Source organism: Ipomoea triloba, chromosome 10, assembly GCF_003576645.1.
Source record: "Ipomoea triloba cultivar NCNSP0323 chromosome 10, ASM357664v1".
In the NCBI taxonomy this organism is placed as follows: domain Eukaryota; kingdom Viridiplantae; phylum Streptophyta; class Magnoliopsida; order Solanales; family Convolvulaceae; genus Ipomoea; species Ipomoea triloba.
The window spans coordinates 20300067-20320961 of NC_044925.1; the positions used below are offsets into that span (position 1 = coordinate 20300067).

At 34.2% G+C, this 20895-nt stretch overlaps 1 protein-coding gene across 1 annotated transcript; it reads right to left on the reverse strand.

Moving 5' to 3' along the window:
* Nucleotides 1-19: 19 nt before the first annotated feature.
* Nucleotides 20-15211, reverse strand: LOC116031969. The gene is made up of 42 exons (XM_031274348.1): nt 15009-15211; nt 13869-13944; nt 13041-13121; nt 12870-12950; nt 12428-12504; nt 12293-12347; nt 12149-12197; nt 11784-11921; nt 11414-11495; nt 11060-11138; nt 10925-10965; nt 10654-10848; nt 10365-10440; nt 10158-10238; nt 9955-10035; nt 9611-9687; nt 9442-9496; nt 9273-9321; nt 8969-9106; nt 8434-8515; nt 8190-8268; nt 7788-7834; nt 7347-7558; nt 6192-6279; nt 5943-6062; nt 5741-5859; nt 5593-5665; nt 5380-5499; nt 5157-5225; nt 4884-5054; nt 4757-4804; nt 4504-4645; nt 4283-4380; nt 3704-3848; nt 3288-3373; nt 3102-3212; nt 2502-2576; nt 2002-2067; nt 1713-1901; nt 1504-1614; nt 639-719; nt 20-494 (listed from the first exon to the last, which is right to left on the reverse strand). Exons 1-42 carry the CDS (start codon nt 15108-15110, stop codon nt 312-314), a joined length of 4128 nt encoding a protein of 1375 aa, XP_031130208.1. The 5' UTR covers nt 15111-15211; the 3' UTR covers nt 20-311.
* Nucleotides 15212-20895: the final 5684 nt, after the last annotated feature.

The window sequence follows — 20895 nt, forward strand, 5'->3', positions numbered from 1 at the left end:
ACTAAAAGCACCTTCCATATATGATGTTGTCAATTCTTTTATTTTATTTTATCAAGTAAAGACATGAATAGCAGGCAGAAACACAATTGGCTGAAGAAGATCATATGATCCTGAGAACAAAGAATGAAAATTTAAAGTCCAACAATGAATCATGAACTAAACACCAGAGCTCCCAATAACCAGGTTGAATTCAGCATCCTATAATTCAAAGAATTATTGATATTATTAACCAGTGTTTTAGTTTGAGGAGAGATCAAGCACCGGGGCGCATTCACTGTCAGCTTATTGTGTCTTGATGTACAATAAAGTGTCTAGTGTGCTTTTCCCGATGAGCCAAACAGACGCATTTTCTCTGCAACCACGGCCTTCATGGCTTCCTTCGCAGAGTTCATCACGTGAATGAGGTCCTTCTTGGGGCTACTCAGTGTTTCCATGTAAGCCTTCCGCACCTCAGTATTCACGTTGAACTTTCTCACTCCGAGCTTTATGCATTCCTGGGTGTAGCAGTGGAACAAACCAAGTTCAGACCAATTTTAACAACATTGCTCTGGTTTGAATTAGTTAGTAACATTTGAAATTCTAGGTGTCTTGGAATGAATGTCTAGTCGAGGTGAAATTTAGGGGTTTGTTATGTATACCTCGATGATTTCCTTTGACAATCCAGACGCTCCATGGAGAACCAGGTGAACTCCTTTCTTTGAACACAAATCGTAGAGATCCTGGACAGACAATACAGAGGCAAGGATCAGCATTCGGGGCCATGTCATTTTACTCTTGCTATGTGTTTATTATCTCTTCCTTTTTGCTTCTCGATGATCAACTCAACCCATTCATTGTTCAGTAATCTTTTAAAGCAAAAATATCTTCTTTTTTATTGGAAAATTGAACTTACTAGGATCAAAGTTTAAATCAAACTCAAGTTAACTAACACAAAAAACAGTAATGGACACTTACAATGGGGTGGAGGAGGTAATTTTTACTTCCTTCCCATAATGGCTGTCTTATTTTCCTGTTTAGTCCATCACAAAAATAATGCATACTTTTGGTTCCTGGGCGGTAGATTGTGGACAAGGTCACAGGTTCGAGCCCTAACAGTCGCAGTGTGGGAGTTCCATCACTCTGTGGTGGCCGGTGGGTCTTTGTGGGCACTAGGCACTGGACCTCCCACCTAATGGGCCGCTAAGTCACTGTGATTTACTCCTCCACAATCCTGGAGCCAGGGTGTGGGGCCCTCGGGGAGGGATTTCCCCTTTTGTGGACAACTTTTATGTTTCTAACTTACACTTTTGTGAGTTTTGTCTTTTGTCCTTTAAGATTACCCTTTTTAACTTTTCACTTGGTGGGTCCCATTTGATTGTACTCCTAATGCCTTTATGGGTAAACTTGGAAAAAAAATTAAAATCTAAATTGTTTCCTTGATAACCATGCCAAACACAACTAATGCAGCCTTTATGGGATTTGAGATACAAAGAAGGAAAAGAAAAGACGAGAAGTGCGATTGACCTTAAGCAAATCGAGTCTGAGATTTGGCCCGCTTGGAGGGTATTTCCCATGAACATTTCCGATGCACACTGCCAACGCATCTATGCCCGTGGCCTCAATGAAGTCATTAGCCTGAAAATCAGATGCAGAAGGACGACATTAGCAATGGAATGGAAGCAACGACCTGAGCACCGACTGTATTCCATAAACTACGAGTATTAAAAGAGCACCTGATTGACATCGGTCAGCTTAGCTTCGTAATCTTCCACAGTCAAGTCATCTTCTGTACCCGACAATCTTCCCAACTCAGCTTCAACCAATAAATTTTTCGAGTGTGCCAACGCAGAGATGAACTTTGTGTAAGAAGTGTTCTCTTCAAATGGCAGGTGTGAACCATCAACCATGACTGAATCAAATCCCTGCAAAATAGAAGCCAATTAATTACACCCACACCCACACTTATCGAGCTAGAGCTCAAGAGAAGACTTGGACCAAAGAAACAAACCACGAGAAACTTACCATCTCAATAGCTTCCAACAACTCTTGCTTTGAACTTCCATGGTCAAAGTGAACCGTAATAGGAACCTGTCAATAACGCTTGTGAATTATACTTGCAAGAAGCTGGGTGGCAAAGAACTGGGTATGGCCTATGTGGATATGCAAGAACATGATATTTTAAAATTCAAACGCGCATTAAATCCCTTAAAAACCCAGTTAGAAGTACTTTACACCCTTAGCAGACAGGAAAGATATACTAAGCATGCGACATTTTAGTTTCTTAGAACATAAACAAATCAGATTCTTTTCGGCTTGCTTCCAGGGATATAAAACTTTCCCTTGGGTTCCACAGAACCTTAACTTAAGAATGAACAAACCTTTTTGGCAGCATTCTTAATTTGATACATATCTGATACGCAGCCAGTACCAACACATAAACGCGTAACTTAATCTCATATACATAATTTTGTACTCGGGTTTTATATTGAACTTTCTTCAACCAGCTGGAAAATGCCACTTACGGTAGCATGTTCTGCAGCCGCTACACAGCATGCAACCAGCGGAATTCCTCCTTCCTTGAAGGCACTCGGGTGGATCTAGAAAAGAAATATAAGAGTTAAAAGGAATATCATCCAAAAGGTGCAAAGCTTCAACGTATTAAATATAAGGATGAACAGTAATGTAGGCGGCTTCTAATGTCATCTAGGAAAACCAGAAGATATATGTTGCAGCTATAGAGGATTAAACGTGGTTGAAACCTGGCCATTTTCTGCATTGCGATATGGATATGAACATAGAATTTGCATATGTAGAAAGAAGAGAGCATGCATTTCATAAATTTGGATTAGGTTTAGAATTTAAGCCAAAACTGAAATATTTAATTTTGCATCTTTTTGTGAATATTAAATATAAAACTTTCATCTTTAGTGTTGCTTTACGTTTAAGCATCTTTTAGTATGTCACTACAAATCGCAAACATTATAGAAAGGCCTTGGTTGAATTGCTTTACATTTAAGCATCTTTTAGTGTGTCACTACAAATCACAAACATTATAGAAACTTAGAAAGGCCTTGGTAGAATTGAAATTTTGAAATTTATGGTCTGAATGTGAGCATTTAAACCTGTAAAATAGCAGGACTCTTTTCATCCTCTGCTGCAGCAACAACTGCTTCAACTCCTTCCATGTTATAGACATTAAAAGCACCGAGAGCATATTCACCCCTTTCAGCATTCTATTTGCAGTAAACACGTTCTTAGAGAACTTGAGTAGAAAGAAAACGTGAACTTTCATGTTACAGAAATCTTACCACAAGAAGTTCTCTAGTTGAAAGTCTGCCCGGATGAGCCCACCGTTTCACTACCTCTGCCAGAGCTTTACTGTCACCAACATTCCCTAAGAAAGGCATTTACAAGTCAAAACAAAACAAAAAAGGGGTAACCCTAGCCAAGATGGCTAAGGATACAAACTTGTTACCACAAGGTCACAAGTTTGAATCCCAGCCCTCTTGGTTTGAGCCGGTCAACTATGGGCTACCTAGGCTGGTTTACCTCATTGTGGTCCTTTACCGACTAGGGTCACATGGTGGGATTTACCCCGTACACACCCTCGGGTGTAGTGGTTGCGGGTTTCCCTCGTCACCCCAAAGAAAAAAAAAGAACAAAAAAAAAAGAGGAAAAATTATAGAGAACAAAACTGTGACTATTATTAAAGAGCTGAAAGTACCAGGAAAGACAATATATGGAACTTCAGGATGTCTGCTTTCTGGACCTAACTGCCACAAAGGAATACCAGCAAGGGCTTGTCCAACAATTTTGGCACGTTTTGCTTCAAGAGCTTTTGTTGCTATATCTGATGAGGTGATTCCGCCCTGAGATATAAAGAACTCATGAAACACAAATCTCTGTCCTTAATTAGAATCACTACAAAAAGTAATTGTAGATACATACACAGATAATACTCCGGAATCTGCTAAAGTGAGGTTAGTATTGAAGTATGTGTTGAGCTTCAGTCATTAGTGACTAGTGAGAGACTGAGAGTACAAATTTATTATTTTATAATTTGTATTCAACAATTAGATAGCCTATAATTTGAACTAGATATTAAAGGCAACTAGAATTGTCCAAAGGCAACCAAAAGGTAATTTGAAACTTGAAATGGACATACCACTTGTTACGAAGCAAAGTTAAAAATTAAAACATTGACAGATTTTTGGCCAAACAGAAAAACCAGTGGTGCATCCATAAAACCTGTGCATGGAAAGTAGGAAGAAAAGGAATTAAATGAACAGAACTACTCAACTACCTTTGCAATTATGTAACGAGGTCTTGTGGTTATCCGCTGAACGATCTCCACCAGTGCAGAACTGACCTTGAAATTGATCTCCAAACTCTCAGAAGCAGCTGGTTTTCCATAACAGAAAATTAGCAGAAGTCACAAATGTGCATAATGCGGGCACAACATTTAGGAATTAAATATTAGAAAAAATAATTGAATGGAAAGAGAAGCAGACGAGGAAAAATTACTTTTCCCTGTAATAAGCTCTCGGCTGGTCATTATAAGAGTGTCTTTACGACTTTTAAGAAAAACATCTGCCATTTCAACTGTTCGATTGATTTCTTCCTCCCTCTCTTTTGATGTTTTCATGGCAACTCTATCAACTGAAATCTATAAGGATACAGAAAGGGCAAATTGAGGTCATTATGAAAAACTCAGATATTGAAAATTAGGTAAGACTTTCACAGTATTCAGGGAAAAATATTAGGCATTTTAGGCTACCTCTATTGTCTTCAGCACATTACCAAATTGCAATTTCAGTTCTTCAACCTGTGGAATGGAAAATTAAGCAATGAAAATATTTTAGATGTCACAGGAATAGAAAACAAATCCAGGGAACCATTTTCACCTGCTTTGTTGTTTTTGGAACATATGAACCCACAACGATAAGTCCACCACTCTTTTCCCTATTTATTCCAACATCATTGGGTGAAATTGGAGGTATTTGTCTAATTCCCACCCGAGCAGAAACAAAACTAGCAGCAGTCCGGCACAAGAAATGTTTTCCTTTCAATTCTGCCTATAACCCAGGAAAATAGAAATAAATGTTTATAATTCTCATAGGGATGATAACAGTAAAATAATTCTTCCATAAAAATATAAAGGAAAGTGTGTAGAGAACCTGAAGCATCCCAGCTGCAAATACAGCAACATCCCGGTCACTGGCAGCATTGACTATACATGTTGTGCCCTGTTTCAAAGTGTAAATATATGAAGCATTACTCAAGAATGAAACAGAAAATTCTCACGTGTATTAATCCAAACTTTACATGCACTTCAAAAAACAAAGAAATATGGCAATTAGATTAGAGCCATGTGATTAGTGAGAGGATTGTGGTTTATACCTTCTTCATACTGCAGAGATGTTCACAAACAGCATTTGGCCCACCTTTTCTCAAAAGTTGGATAGTAATAGATGAAACAGTTCCAGCTGGGATGCGTCCTCTAGTTTTCTCTTCCACCCACTATAATATTAAATAAACATCAAAGCATAAGCAATCAATTAGAGTAAATATTTATTACTAAATTGTTTCACCTAGACAAGGAAAGGTATGGACCTCACGAAGGTTAGAAGATTTATAGCCAAAAGCAGCATCTTTAGCAAATTCTGTCTCACCTGCAGGGATAAGTCTATAGGGAACAAGCTCGTTAAACAGTATATACATTCATCAAATAAAAGCAGATTCTGTAAAGAGTAAAAAGTACCTATCAGAGTCTGCAACATAGTGTATATCTCCTATGGTGTAACGGCCTCCTTGCAGGAAAAATGGGCATATTATCCATGCATCCATCTCATCCAGTACAGAAACAGCAGCATCTGGTTCCTGGACATAATGAATTGTCCATTTTTGTCAAGTAAGTTGAGAAATGAAAGCATAAATCTGACCTCAAAATGCCTAGAACTTGCCTCGGGAAAATGACCACGTAAAGTAGAATCACCCCTCAGCACTACTGTGTAGTCAGCATTCTCAACTGATTTAGCTGCAGTCTTTAAGTTTCTACAGATATCGGCTATCAATGTACTTGCCTGTCAACAGTCTCATTACAAACAAAAGCAGTACTTTATTCAGTAAATGGTATATAGCTTTGCATGGGAAAAATCATTACAAAAACATAACAAATTTTCCAAATTGCATCTTGTTAGAAGCTTTTGCACCTTCTCAGAACTTAATGCCCTAGAGTTGGTCAAAATGAAGAAGCATTTAGGCTTTTTTCTGAACTCTTCAACAAGTGATCCAATACTCCTGAAAATTTTATAATTAAAAAAAAAAAAAAAAAAAAAAAAAGGATGTCACCTCCATGGAACCACTTGCCTCATGCTCATAGAATGGTCGAAGTTCTTCAATACATAAAACAGCAATAAGCGCTTTCATATGTTTCATTACTAGTTCATAGTAATTAAAAATAGAGAAAAGTTCTATTGACTAGTGGCATTCTCTAAATTAGTCATCGACTTCAAAACTACACAAGTGCTAGCCCTCGACTTTTGTAACAATATCAGCTCTAGTCCTCCTGTTAGGTTTTGCGTTAAAATGGATAGAAATATGCTGTGTTTAAGAGTATGTCTGTAGCATTTCATTAACCCCTTGCTTTCATTCCTCTATATATCCATATCTCTTCTTCATTTTTGCCCAATTTAAAACCCTAATTCTCAAACTCATCTCATCTCCAATGTGAATTATGGTTCGAAATGAAGGAAAAATGAGGAAGACATGAGATATAAAGAGGAAGAAACGATAGGGAAATGAAATTTTTGTTACTATTCAACTTAGGCTACTTCCACCAATTTTATCCCAAAACCCAACATAAGGACCAAAGTTGATACCTTCACAAAAGTTGAGGAGTTACAATCAGAAAATTTTAAAGTCAAGGACTAGTGCTGAGAACACTACTATACAGTATAGGGACCAAAAGTGAACTTTTCTCTTAAAAATACTAATTCAAAGCTACAGAGAAGAATAGAAAGAAAATGATAATTGACGAAGGAAGTTAATGCTAAATAGTTACTTGTCCTGTTGGTTTCAAGATTCAGTTGCTTAGTATTAGTTATACATCCACGTCTATTTTAACTTCAATTCTTGATTTTCCCTGTCCTAGCTAGCTGATTACCCATTTTTGTCCATTTATGTTTCAACATTTACAATTTTTTAAGTGTATGTAGTTGCATTTTCAACAGTTTTGAAGTCAATATTTTGGATTTTTTTTCCACAGTTAGATATTCATTCAATGTCAATGAGTCAATTCAAGCGCTTTGCAACCTCCAAAGATCTTGGATATATTTTTATCCCTGTACTTCATAAGAAACACTTACCATTCCGTCAAGACCTCAATATCATGGACAGTTTGAGTCCCAGTTGGATCATCATCCAGAACGACCAAAGTTTTGGAACTATTTTCAGTAAGTTTGCATATATCATTGATGGGATCCTCAGGCCACTCAGGTGGAAGGGAATTTAGGACTGATTCTTTACTGAGAACTGGACATTTCCCTTCAACAGTTACTCCAGTCAGAGTTTCATACACCTATACAATTATATGGAAATGAGAAAGACATGAGAACAATCCATGTCATAGAACAACAAATAGAAATAGTTTAATTTCTACCTGAGAAAGTAAATTGCGAGGTAACAAACTTATCAGGCACATCAAATGCTTATCGAAGGAAAAACTCGGATATTTTGAGCAGATTTCATTACTAAACTTATGCTACATATTAGAAATTTTTTTTCTCACGAGCAGTTGCTGTCCATACCTTCACAACACCAGAATCATCTATTCTACCCCATCCAGCAGCAGAACCTACCATGAAACATTTTTTATTTGTATCAGTTGAATGAATTTGATTATTCATGACTTATCAGATACTGTTTTCTATCAGCATTGAAGATATATATATATATATATATATATATATATATATGAAAGTCAAAAAGTATCATCTATTCATCTGTTTGATTAGTACAAAAGGACAGATATTTATGTGAAAATCTGTATGTTTGTTGCAATTACACAAATCTGGAAGGCCCCAAATTTGTTAAATCCTGAAGGCCCAACCACAAGAGCTGCACCTGACCCTCTCAGTTGAGCAATCAGCGGCAAAAACTCAGGAGTCACAATAAGTACCAAATATAACTTGAAAAAGTATTGAACTGACCTGCCAAGAATAATTGGTGTGCAAGATTGGAAAGATGAAGTGGAACTCTTCGTGATGAGCATTCACGGGATACAATGCCCTGTACAGAAATATATCAATTGCTTTGAAACTTTAAGGGTGCATTTACTAACTGGAGAAATTCTCCATTTTCTGGAGAAATGGAAAACTAGAGAATTGAAGTAATTCAGCCTTAAAATAAGCTCTAATTAATCTAACATGCTTCATGTATATGTTGAACCCTCACCAAATCCTTTACAAAGATATTAAGTGCAGACAGTGGTGTATAATCATTCTCTATCATGTGTGGAGTACGATTCTCAAACATCCTGCAATATATCCAAACTTTACTCAGTAAAACAAAGCACCGAAATGTTTGACAGCTCTGGAGACCATAAAAGTAAAAATCACTACATCCAAAAAGTAATGCTTGAAAATGGCAATGCTTGAGCATAGTCTCTAGAGCACACAAAAGGTATATCATTATAGTCATGTCAGGGCTGAAAAACCAACAATTGGGCAGGAGAATTTATGGAGATAAGATTATGTGAACTTCGGAATCTTATTGTGATGAGTCTCCACATATCAAAAGCAAAAGAACTGTCAGTAAATTATCTTCAAAGGTATTCAGGGATCAAATTTTCTTGTCTAAGTATCCATGCTTTCCTAACTAAGCATGGTATTAGGAAACCCAAAGAAGCAATTTCAATCTAAGATCTGAGTGCCTTGATAACATTTTCATTAGCAAAACATATCAAACAAATTATGGAGCACAATAGTACCAAGATGTTCCTGCACTATTTGTGATGACATCAAACAGCAATCTTGTATTTAGACCCAATCGTGCACCAAATGCCATTGCCTCAGCTGCTGATGCAATGTGAACTCCAGCAAGCAGTTGATTTACCATTTTTACAGCACTAGTAAGAATTTAAACAGCAGTAGTTAGTGCAGGTGAAGTCAAATAAGTTTTATCAAATTTTTCACATATTACAAATAGATGCACAGATTTACACATCCAAATGAACCCACATGCCACCATCAAGAAAAGATCACGCATAAAAGTACAAGAAAAAACAAAGGTACCTTCCAGCTCCACAGCCTCCATTTATAACATAAAGCTTTTCACTTAACGCTGTTCAAACAGCAAATAACAGTCAGTATGCATCATCATGCCTTGTGTAAAATCACGAAAAGTTCTCTGTGTATTAAAATAAATTATTTTGGGAGGGAGGGAGGGGAGAATCTTGCTTACCAGAAAGGACACTACCAGTGTGCTTGAGAGCTTCTTCTGTACCTGCTGCCATTATCTAATATCAACATCACCCCTCGTAAGTTTCAGGTAAGGAAATTCCAAAAATTTTATAGGTGATAATTTATAGAAAATTCTTCATATATTGAAAACTAAAAATTCATTCCCATACCGTAAGTGTTCCATCAGAGGCCCTCTTTACACCACCAGAAACTGGAGCATCCACTAATTTCAAATTCCTCTGTTCATCTTGGAAATTTTCAAATGTGTTACGTGACAATGAAAAAAATGACAAATGAGCAGAATATAATGAATACATGAAAATGAAAAATGAGGACATCTAAAGTATCACATAAACCAAATATTCAAGAAATGGAAATAAAGTGAATAATTAGGCAAATATTGGCAGGGTTTTGGAAGTTTCAGATAAACAGAAGTAAATCAAAACTGTCACTAGATGTCAATTGCATATATTTTTAGTTGCATCAGATGTAGATTTGGAATAGAATAGCATACTTTGTAATCGCCGCTCCAGTTGGCTGATGAATGCCGGAGAAACCGTGGAGCAAAGGATAATAGATGCTCCAGATGGAAGTGCTTTTAACAGCAACAGACAAAGTTAGTCCCACTTACAAAAAATACTATAATAATAATAATAATAATAATAATAATAATAATAATAGTAGTAGTAGCCATATAAAACAAAAAACTTATATAACCTGGCACTGCACCACTTTCACCATAAAGAACACTTTCAGCTTGAGCTTCGTTGGTGACCATTATAACAAGTACATCAACATCTGAAAGAATAAAAATAGTAGAATCAAGAATTTCTAAAGGTGAAGATAGTAACATAATCCTTATAAGCACCAGAAAATGTGTTTTAGTTGAAACAGCCAATAGCTTGAATATACAGTGCCAATTACCTTGTGATACTTCTGCTGGAGTGCCACCAATCAAGCCACCTTCATTTGCAAATCGAGAGAGTGTCGGTTTATATACCTAATTTGAAAAACAAATTTCATTAAATTCATAACTATGAGTTTCAGAAACATCATAAATTTTTGACCTGGAGAAATGCTGAAGTACTAATGCCATGAAAGACATGTATATCTCATGAAAAAACAAAAGCCTATATTTTATGTCCATAAATACACTTGTTATGCATTACTTGGCAAGGATCTAGTATTACAACAAATGAAAGGGTCACATTACATCAAAACCAAGGACGGAGAAATTTGATTTCAAAAGGTGAGTTGCCATGCCGAATCCCATTGCTCCAAGACCAACAAAACCAATTCGTTTCACAGAATCTGAATTGGCAGTAAGTTGAGCAGCCAGCTCCTCAGGATGGTAGTTTTCAGCATTGACTGCTTCACTGATGTTTACACCAAGTAACAGCTCACAAACCTGTAACATAATGTTTGTTTAGCATAGAGAAGCTTCTATAAGAAAATTCCTCTTTAATGACCGAAAACAATATGACCTTGAGCAACGAATAATCATCTTCTTTCCCCTGTGAGAATCCTGCAAAAAGGAAACAACCATCAAGGATAGAACTAGACCAAAAAACACATGTAGCATAAGGTGATAGAAAAGAAAAGTAGAACTGCATACTTACCTGCTACAAGTTGTTGATAGGCAACTGTCAAAAGGGGAAGAGGGAATACCATTGACTTTGCCATGTCTAAAACAGTCCCCTGAAATGCAAAAAAAAAAAAAAAAAAAAAAAAANAAAAAAAAAAAAAAAAAAAAAAAAGAAGCAATTACTAGGGCATATAGGAAGTTGACAGAAATTTGAGATTTCATTGAAAATACCCAAGTTGATGGTCTGATCAATATATATAGAAAGAAAGAAATGAACATTAGTAAAGTAAGTACATAACATTTGACAATTTTTTCGAGAGAAAAAATAACTATATCTGAATCTGATGAAAAAAAAAAAAAACAAAGAAACAAACAAAACCAGTCTTACCAAATTCTGAATAAGGACATCAAGGAATTGCTGTTTTGTTTGGCTACCCTTTAATAACTGGGGAACATAGTTTTTGAAAACCCTGCATATTTTTGGAAAAACATCAAAAGAATCATTAATAACATAAAAAGCTTGAGTTCCAATAACTCAATTAGCATGGTCAGGTCATCTATGAAATGGAACTAAAAGAAAAAGTAATGGCTAGCTCTAAGGGAGTTCAGAAGCTGCAAAGTTCTGCTCAAGAAGTCTCTGGTACTATTTAAAAAATAGAGCAACACAAAACAGCAATATATATGTTATGATGCAGCAAATAGCAATATTTCTCAGAATTCTTGAAGAGGAGCTGACAAGCATCTACTAATTAACTTACCATGAGTTTCCAGCAGCATTAGATATAATATCATAAATTATCCATGGATGAATCCCGGCTTGAGTGCCAAGAGAAATGGCCTCAATAGAGGCAACAAAATGAATTCCCTCAAGAAGTTCAATCACCATTTTACTTTTGCTGCAAGGGAAAAATAAAGCATACGTTTACCCATCACTATAATTACCCCATAAGTTGCTATTATGAATTTATATATGCTCCTGTGTTACATTTTACTTATCTTGGCATAATATCACCTTATCATTGAGCATATAACTCCATAACACATAAAAATTTGTTAAATTTACCCATTTTCATGTCTATGAATTTTTTTTCATTACTCAGGAGAATCCAAAAGGAAAACTTACCTTCCAGCACCAAGTTCACCTTCAAAGGTGTAAAGTTTTCCACACATTGCTGTCAAATAAAAAATGGGTGTCATCCAGATATGCACTTGGAGTTACTAAAAGGTTCAAGACTAATTTAAAATTATTTCTGACAAACACACACACCAGAAAGAATAGGCTGTGCTCTATATATGGACTCTGATCCTCCTGAGGAAATAATCTGAACATCAAAGAGATAACAAGAAAATCAACCCCAAAATAAACAGTTAAGAGGGGGTGGGGGCAACTTGTACACTTTACCATTAATTTCCCATTCAAATCTTCTGAAACTGCCTTTGAGACATACATATCAACAAAAAAATCTATCTCATTGTTCTCTGCAAGAGAAAAAAGAAAGATGAAGGCTTCAAAAGTCAGCCAAAACTCTCGCCATAATTTGATAGAAATTCAATGCAGATTATCCCAGCCATCAGAAAATTTAGACACTCGTTGCAAAATTGGTTACGTTTTTCATCTTGGCCTTTTTATCTGATTATTTTGAGCCAAATAATATATCTGAGTAGTAATAGGTTCTACATGCAAAAAAAGACTATTGGCATTTTCTGCTTATCAGAGTGTGTTAACTGTAACTTTAGGAAAGGTATCATTTAAAAGTCTACTAATTCTCCAAGAATCAAATCTAAAATGCCATCCCAGTTGGACACGAGAAGGGAAGTAATAGGAGCTCAATGTAGAAATTTACCTTTTAGACTTATATTCAGCTTCTGGACATCTGCAGGTGATATAGTTGAATGGAGGATGATCACTGCATCTTTGCTTATCCCTTTTCAAAAAATATGAAACAGATGCACCTTAATAAAACTCATAACATGGTAAACAGAAATATTTATATTTTGGGAAGATCAACACTTACCTTTTAAAACACCCTCATGACCAAAGACTACATCTTTAACTTGATCAGCATGAGATAGCAATATGACCAAAGCAGCTACTCCTACATTCAGGAAAAATTAAAAAAAAATTCAAGGGTGTTTAGTTGTAGCAACTTCTTTTATAGTCACACATGAACATAATATTCACAAATTTTGATTTTTTTTTTGAGCAAATATGAAGGTTTTATCTTTTAATATTTAAAGGATAGGATGGAAATTGAGGTTCCAATAACAACTATCCTATTTTTTTTTATATCTGTAAATGAAGCACATAATTATGTATGAATGAACAGAGTAATTGAAGCACAAAATTATTTATGGTTGTGCAGAGTAATTGACAAAGTAAGTGATTTCTTTGATTTTGCCTTCCATATGATTCCTGTATCCTTGTTTCCTTAATTGGTAATAGGCTATGACTAATTTATATGTTTATAAGCCAACTGTTTGTTTGATAAAACTGATATAAATTAAGGATGATGGGGGAAAATCTAGCTCTATTTTAGTGCATCCTTTGTGCCACATGGTATCACCAAAGTTTAACTAATTTCTACTCGAGTCAACAACTAGTAGAATTTTCAAAGAAGAAGAAACGAATGGCAGAAACAAGAAGTCAGCTTATACATCATAACGTTTTGTACTCCTTATTTAAGCAACTCAAGAATAATGATATATGTTTCTCAAAAAAGAATAATGATATATAATTCATTGTCTTAGTAGATAATTATGACCACATCAAGCACATAATTTATGAGAGAAGTACAAAAAGCAAAATATTAATTAACTATATCAATGAAAACACTATATCTCACCTTTCCCTGCCTCAGTTGGGTTTTCACATACTTTGCCACCCAGTTTTGAGAACTTATCAATCAAAGGACTGAATGTCTGTCATAAAACCATGTTGAATAAAAAAGAAAGTTAATTATATGTGAAAGAGAACCATTCTTAAACAGATCAACCAGAAAGAGAGGCACATTAGTATTTGCAGACAAACATGAATAGAAAAGTACTGTATATTGATAGACTGTTATTCTATATATTGCCCAAAGAAGATAGATAAGTTGGGCAACTTCAAATCATGTAAGAATATAGAAATCTGGGTGCTATAAGGTTAGGCTGTTGAGCAATATGGATTCTTTATACTGCCGAACTGTACAAAGCAGACGGCAACTTAACATCATGTAATTATATCTTTCCGGGCATTAAGTATCAAGAAATCTTTAATCTCTTGAACTTAATAGTGCACCAGCATCATGAAAGAAAAACAATGACAAGACAACAGATTCGTTTAGTCCTTCTAAAGCTCCCTTCCTCGAGAACACTTGCAGCATTACTCAGATGACCTTAAAATCTTTAAGAGAAAGAAGTAGAAAACTAGAAATAGAGATTGCTGCATTGTAAATCAAATATTCTTCTTTTACCTTATTTAGAACTTCACTAATGATCTAGATTATATACACTCAATCTCATTGAAGCAACAATTGTTCATTACACCAAGCATTAGGCCTTTTCTCTTATTTTTTTTGGGAACTTCAGTGATGAACTTGACCATAGAAAACCAATCTATTTTGATGCAATTATTTCACCCAATAATTGACAGTACAACACTGTACTTCTGACCAACAAACCTTTCCCACAGCTCTTAATTGATAAAACTATCATTCAAATCAAATGTTGGCTAAAATGATTGAGTACAACGTTTACTTTCTTGATCTCAATGTTGATTAAATGCTCAACTAACCCGTTTACTGATCTATGTGGTGATTCTTTTATAACTACAACTCTGCATAATCCCATGCAATCCAATTCAGATAACCTACAATCTAAAACCCGAGAACAGGTAAGATCACGTACCCTAAGAAATCATGAAATTTTAATTTCTATTCTTAGCGTTGAGTATAAAGGGTAAACAAAGATACCAAAAATAAATAAATAAATAAAACCCAGACCTCAAATGCTTGGATGGAATAGCCAGAAGTGAGTAGAGAAGAAGCCAATTCCAAGCTGATATCATCCAAGCCAACAAACCCAACCACTTTTTGAGAAGCCATTATTATTGCAAAAATGGCAGAAGTTTATGATGAGCAGTGTGAAGTGAAGACTAAAGAAGAGTGAGTCGAAGCAGAGAAATTAATCAGGATTTTATACACCAAAATGAAAGTGCTGACTGTGAAGAACGTGGCATATTGATCTTAAATACCTCGGAGTAAGTCAGATTGTCTGTCTTATTGTTGACGATTACCAGGTACCTGAAAAAAAAAAAATTAAATTAAATTTTCCTCTTATTTGAGTTATTTCACCAAATATTTTCCATTTATATCTATATATTTATAGAGTGTTTGGTTGGGACGAAGGAATTAGGAAATAAAGAAATTGTAATTGGGTGGAAAAAAATAAAGTAGTAATAATGTAAGAATTCAAATTACATTGTTGGGTAGGGAAGAATAGAATTATTGAGGATGAGAAGGGAAAAAGTGGTATAAAGACTACAATGTCTTTGTGTAATAATAAAAATAACAACCACCAATGATACTTTTGTCATTTCTTCTATTTTTCTCTTTCCCATAAGTATTGAATTGCAATTCAACAAAATGACGCAATTTTATACTGGCTAACAGGTCTCCTTCCGGATTTTATACTTGACTCACTTGCTGGGTTTGTTGTTTCGGGGAATGATACTGAGGATGACGAAGTTGGCTGGGGTTTGGACACATCGGGTTCTTTCTCAATAAGATCTGCGTATGAAGCCTCTACCCTTTTAGCGCCACAATCTGGAATGACCATATGGACGAGGATTTGGGGGCTACGCGTTCCCCACAGGATTTGTTTTTTCATTTGGCTTGCGATGCATGAAAAAATCTTAATGAATGTTGAGAGAGGGAGACGTCACCTAACTTCTAACACATGCTGTGTTTCGTGTGCAGGGTATCATGAGGATTGCACCCACTTGTTCCACCGGTGTAAGGAGATACAAGGAATATGGGAAGCCGACCTTGGCGCACGAACGGTTCAAAGACTCCAACAGCTTGACTGGGCGGAATGGTTGATGGTGCAGCTTACTGGTGATCGATCGATGGGTATTCCCGCTACTTGGCCGGAGCGTTTCGCGATTCGTTTGTGGTGGATATGGAAATGGCGCAATGCTAAGGTTTTTACGAACACGAGTTTTCCGCTCACTCATAAGCTTGCATGGCTGAAGCGACAAGAGCAGGAGGTCGCCAGTAGTTTTTCGAGACATGCAGCTCGGGTGGCGATGACTTCGCACTCTGTCGCGAGGGCGGTGTTTTGGACAAAACCCACCGGAGGGTGGTTCAAATTGAATGTGGATGGTAGCGTTATCAACTCCTCTGGCGTGGCGGGCTGTGGAGGTGTTTTACGGGATGGCACAGGTGAATGGGTCGAAGGCTTTATTTACCATATCGGCAGATGTTCAGTGGCGGAAGCTGAAGCTTGGGGAGTGCTTCAAGGACTACAAATGGCGGCGCGTAGAGGAATTTCCAACCTTATTGTCGAAAGTGATTCGAAGGTGACAATCGATCAGCTGAGGGGTATCAAACACACTTTGGGTCAGCACAACAATGTTATTGCCCGTTGTATCTCGGCAGCAACAGCGTTTGATGCCATTCGTTTTACCCATGTGTTGAGGGATCAAAACCGCCTTGCAGATGCCCTGGCAAAGATGGCCCTCTCGAACCAAAATGGCCTGTTCACTTGGTCTGAAACTCCTGATGAGTTAGTTCCTTTAGTTCTCCATGACCGCATGGCTGGGGGTGTAAACTAAGCTGTTCGTTCTTTTCTTTGGGTATTCCCCTCCGTTTCTAGAACCAAAAAAAAAAATAAAAATGACGCAATTTCTTCTAACCAAACAATGTAATTGAGGTCTTCATTGAATTACAATTTAATTACATTCAACCAAACACCTTGTTAGTGGAGGGGATAATATTTTCAAGCTGAAATGAGAAAGAAAACATGATTAAATATTATATAGAATCATAATCAGGTACGAACCAGCTCTAACTTGCGAACTACTAAAGAATTGCACCACAATTATTACGTAATTGCACCACAATAGCATTCAGACATGCCTGGAGGACCTTTGCGGTGCAATCATATTCGATACAGAGCAATCACATAATAAGTGCGGTGCAATATACGTTAAGGTCAGTTTGCACATGATTTTATATATATATATATATATATATATATATATATATATATATATATATATAATGTCAATTGTATATGATACAATTATGTATTAATATTGATAATTATGGACAATTTATTTATGTTGGTTTACCTGCCTGTAATTTTTTATCTATTAAAATTATAATACAGGATTTATTCAATGATTATGAGTTTTTTTTTTTGTTATTAAAAAAATTATTAATAATTAATATAATCATGTATCGTATAGAATATTATTGAACGACTTCTGTACTATATGATTGTACCGAAAAATGGACCTATGGTATTTATTATTAGGTTGAAAATGGCTTAACAAATATGTAGCCATGTAGGCCTTACATGTCATCATTGTATGCTTCAACTTCTTTTTTTTTTTGAGTACATCCAAAAGTTAAAATGTAAAATAATAAAAACGATTTTTTTTTCGTCTTTTGAAAGAATAAAAACGAATAGTGTGTTCTTAATTTCAGTTTTCATGTTTATAAGAAAAATAGAAAATTTATTCATTAATATTTATTTTTTATAACCCTTTTCAGGTAAGAAAACATGAAAATATTTGAAACTCAATTGTTTTCTTCATATTGTTGTTATACAAATATTAGTGACGAGTAATAATAATATCAAGTGGTATTGGTACATGCTTATCGAGTGAAAATTTACTTTTGGTCATAATATTATTGTGATATGATTATTTTTAATTTTTTATAACAAAATATTTTAAATATCATTAAATACAAGAGCATTTCGGTCTTCAATTATGAATTTTAAAAAAAATAAACAAAAAAATATAACGGTTCAACATACTTTGTATAAAAAATATTAAAATGTCTTTGTATTTAACAACATTTCAACGATTTTATTAATCGAGGACTAAAAATGATCGTGACACAATAATACTATGACTAAATAAGAATATTATAATAAAAAATGACTAGAAATAGACTGTCATTTATAAATCTAGGATAAAAATAAAATTTAACTCTAATAATAAAGAAGTGTATATTTCAATCTCACCGACCCCTTACTTGAACAACAACACAGTGTATTAAACAAGATTTGATTTAGTAGGAATTAAATAATGGACATGATTTAGTAGGGATTAATGACTTCAAACATCATATCATGGCCAATCACGTGCATGGAGCCATGGAGTGATGGAGATCAAAGTTATACTCTTTTCGTCTCATTTTATGTGTCTGATTCAGCTAATAAGGCTTGGCTGGGGTTATTTTTAATTCAATTTTTCATAATATTAAATTTAGTATTAGTATACAGAATTTATATATTTCAAAACTACATACACTAAAAGTACTATTTAACACAAAAAAAAAATCAAATTAAAAAATAAATAAATAATACTAAAGAAAGTAAGCAACAAAGAAAGAGTTAGTTTGACTAATGAATAATAAGTATGACATATAAAATGGGACAGATGGAGTATTTATTTATGTAATCTTTTCTTACTTTCAAAATGCCATATCATTGAATTTACAATTATTTACTATTTACCATCCATCCATATAATTATCTCTCCTCTTTCAAAAATAGTTTCACTATTACATCATCTTATAAAAAATTATTTATTTTATCAATAAAATAATACAATAATAATAATAATAATAATAATAATATTATTATTATTATTATTATTAACCATTGGATTACTTAAAAAGAGACATTGCAATTCTGACACGCCAGTTAGGCTATCCTCAACAGTAATTACACTCGCTTGCAAGATGATTTGGATGCCAAGTGAATTTTTTTTTTTTCTTATGTGTTTAGCAAGTTTGGTAGAATAGCAAGTTTAGCTTGCTAAACACATAAAATGCTGTCATTTGGCAACTTTTGTACTTTAAGAGGACACAAAACTTGTTTTTTTCTTCTTTTTGTTAATTTTTTTTTAAAAGTTTTATTATTATTATTATTATTATTATTATTATTATTATTATTATTATTATATAAAATGAGAGTAGAACCCATTTTTAAAATAAGAGAGATTTGTAGGGATGTAAAATAAATAATAAAGAATTTGTAAATTTGATGATGTAGAAGTGGACCCATTTTAAAAAGTTAGAGAAAATTGTTGGATTAAAAATAGCCCTACAATACTTGCAATTCTGATGTGTCAGAATTGCTAGACCTCACTTAAAAAAAATTATAAAAAAAATAGTCATGTAAGCTTTGCAATGAGTGGAATTTCAAAGCTGCGGATGGCCTAATAAGAATTATTTATAATAAACAAAAAATAATTTAGAAATTTCTGTGTGAATTTTTAATTAATTGTTTCAAATTTTATAACTTGATGAGGCGTTTGGTTGGAAAAATGAATTAGGGGAAAAATGAATTGTTTCTTTACGGTATCATATATTGTACAATACTAATTAAATTTTTAGTTCTACAATTGCACTTTTTGTTGGATTCAAATTGATTGTTTGTTTCGATCATTATTTTGTATAGCAGAGTCGGTATTTTACTTTAATACATTTAACCTAATTTCAAGTATTTTAGTAAATTTCAAAATTAAAAAAAAAGAAGTAGAGCAATGGTAAAATATATAAGTAAATGATATAAAAATAATTAACTTAGATTTTGATTTTAAAAAACATGATGTGTTTTAAGGTAGCAAAAAAAAAAAGAAAAAAAAAAGCACTGGATTAAAAGAGAACAATTAGTAAAAATGTTAGGAACAAGTATCAAATAGGCCAGGTCACTAAACCTAGCTTATTACTTTTGTGCAATTGGATAACTGAACTTAAAATGTGTACAATCGAACCATCAAACAAGCATAATATGTGTAATTGGGATATTTTTATAATTTCTTTTAATGTAATTTAAGTTGAAAACATTTCATTCTTTCATCCCAACTAGTATGAAAGAGGAAAGGGCAATTCTTAGTGCATATCGATCATGTAAGTAACATGATTGGATTCTACTGAAAAGAATTATAAAAATGTCTCAATAATGCAATTGCACATATTTTACTTGTTTAATGATTTAATTACACAATTTTAAATGCAACGACTCAATTGCACAAAAACAATAAGTTCAGTAGCCTATTTGACAGCTTTTCAAAATCTTATGGAGAGGTTAAGTGACATTCTGAAAAATTACATAATTTGAACCAAACATGATCATGAATATTATTATTCTCAAGCAAAATATAATATTAGTTATTTTATTATCTTGAACTAAACACCATTGATGAAAGTACATTTATTTAAATGAAAAAATATTAAACCTAGTCGGTAAAAAGGGTAAACTAATCTATATTGTTCATAAGTTATCAGATCAATTAGAATATTGTGGTTATTAAGTCAACAATTGATAAATTTAGTTAGAAGTGTTCCATCTATAAACATTTTGTAAATTATTAAAACATGGTGTGACATTGATATCTACAAATAGATCATTGTCAACCTAAAAAAAAATTAGAGATTAAAATACCATGTAAAATAATACTTGAAATAAAAATCAATCTCTTAGGCTACCTACTCCATATCGGAGATTAGACTTTACCAATGGGGCAAGCCATCTGTAGCACATGCACATGCAAATGCACATGGTGTTACAATTATATATACCCGACGGAGTATGTAATTGCCTGGACTGAACTACATTTGAAGCTTCAGCGTTAAGATATATATTTTT

Excerpts from the sequence above, each read along its gene's own strand:
- LOC116031969 (XM_031274348.1), bottom strand. The coding sequence starts at position 15,110 with ATGGCTTCTCAAAAAGTGGTTGGGTTTGTTGGCTTGGATGATATCAGC. Across the intron at positions 13,122-13,868 it reads CCCAACTGAGGCAGGGAAAG|GAGTAGCTGCTTTGGTCATA; the intron begins GTGAGATATAGT and ends TCCTGAATGTAG. Across the intron at positions 5,860-5,942 it reads TACGTGGTCATTTTCCCGAG|GAACCAGATGCTGCTGTTTC; the intron begins GCAAGTTCTAGG and ends CATTATGTCCAG.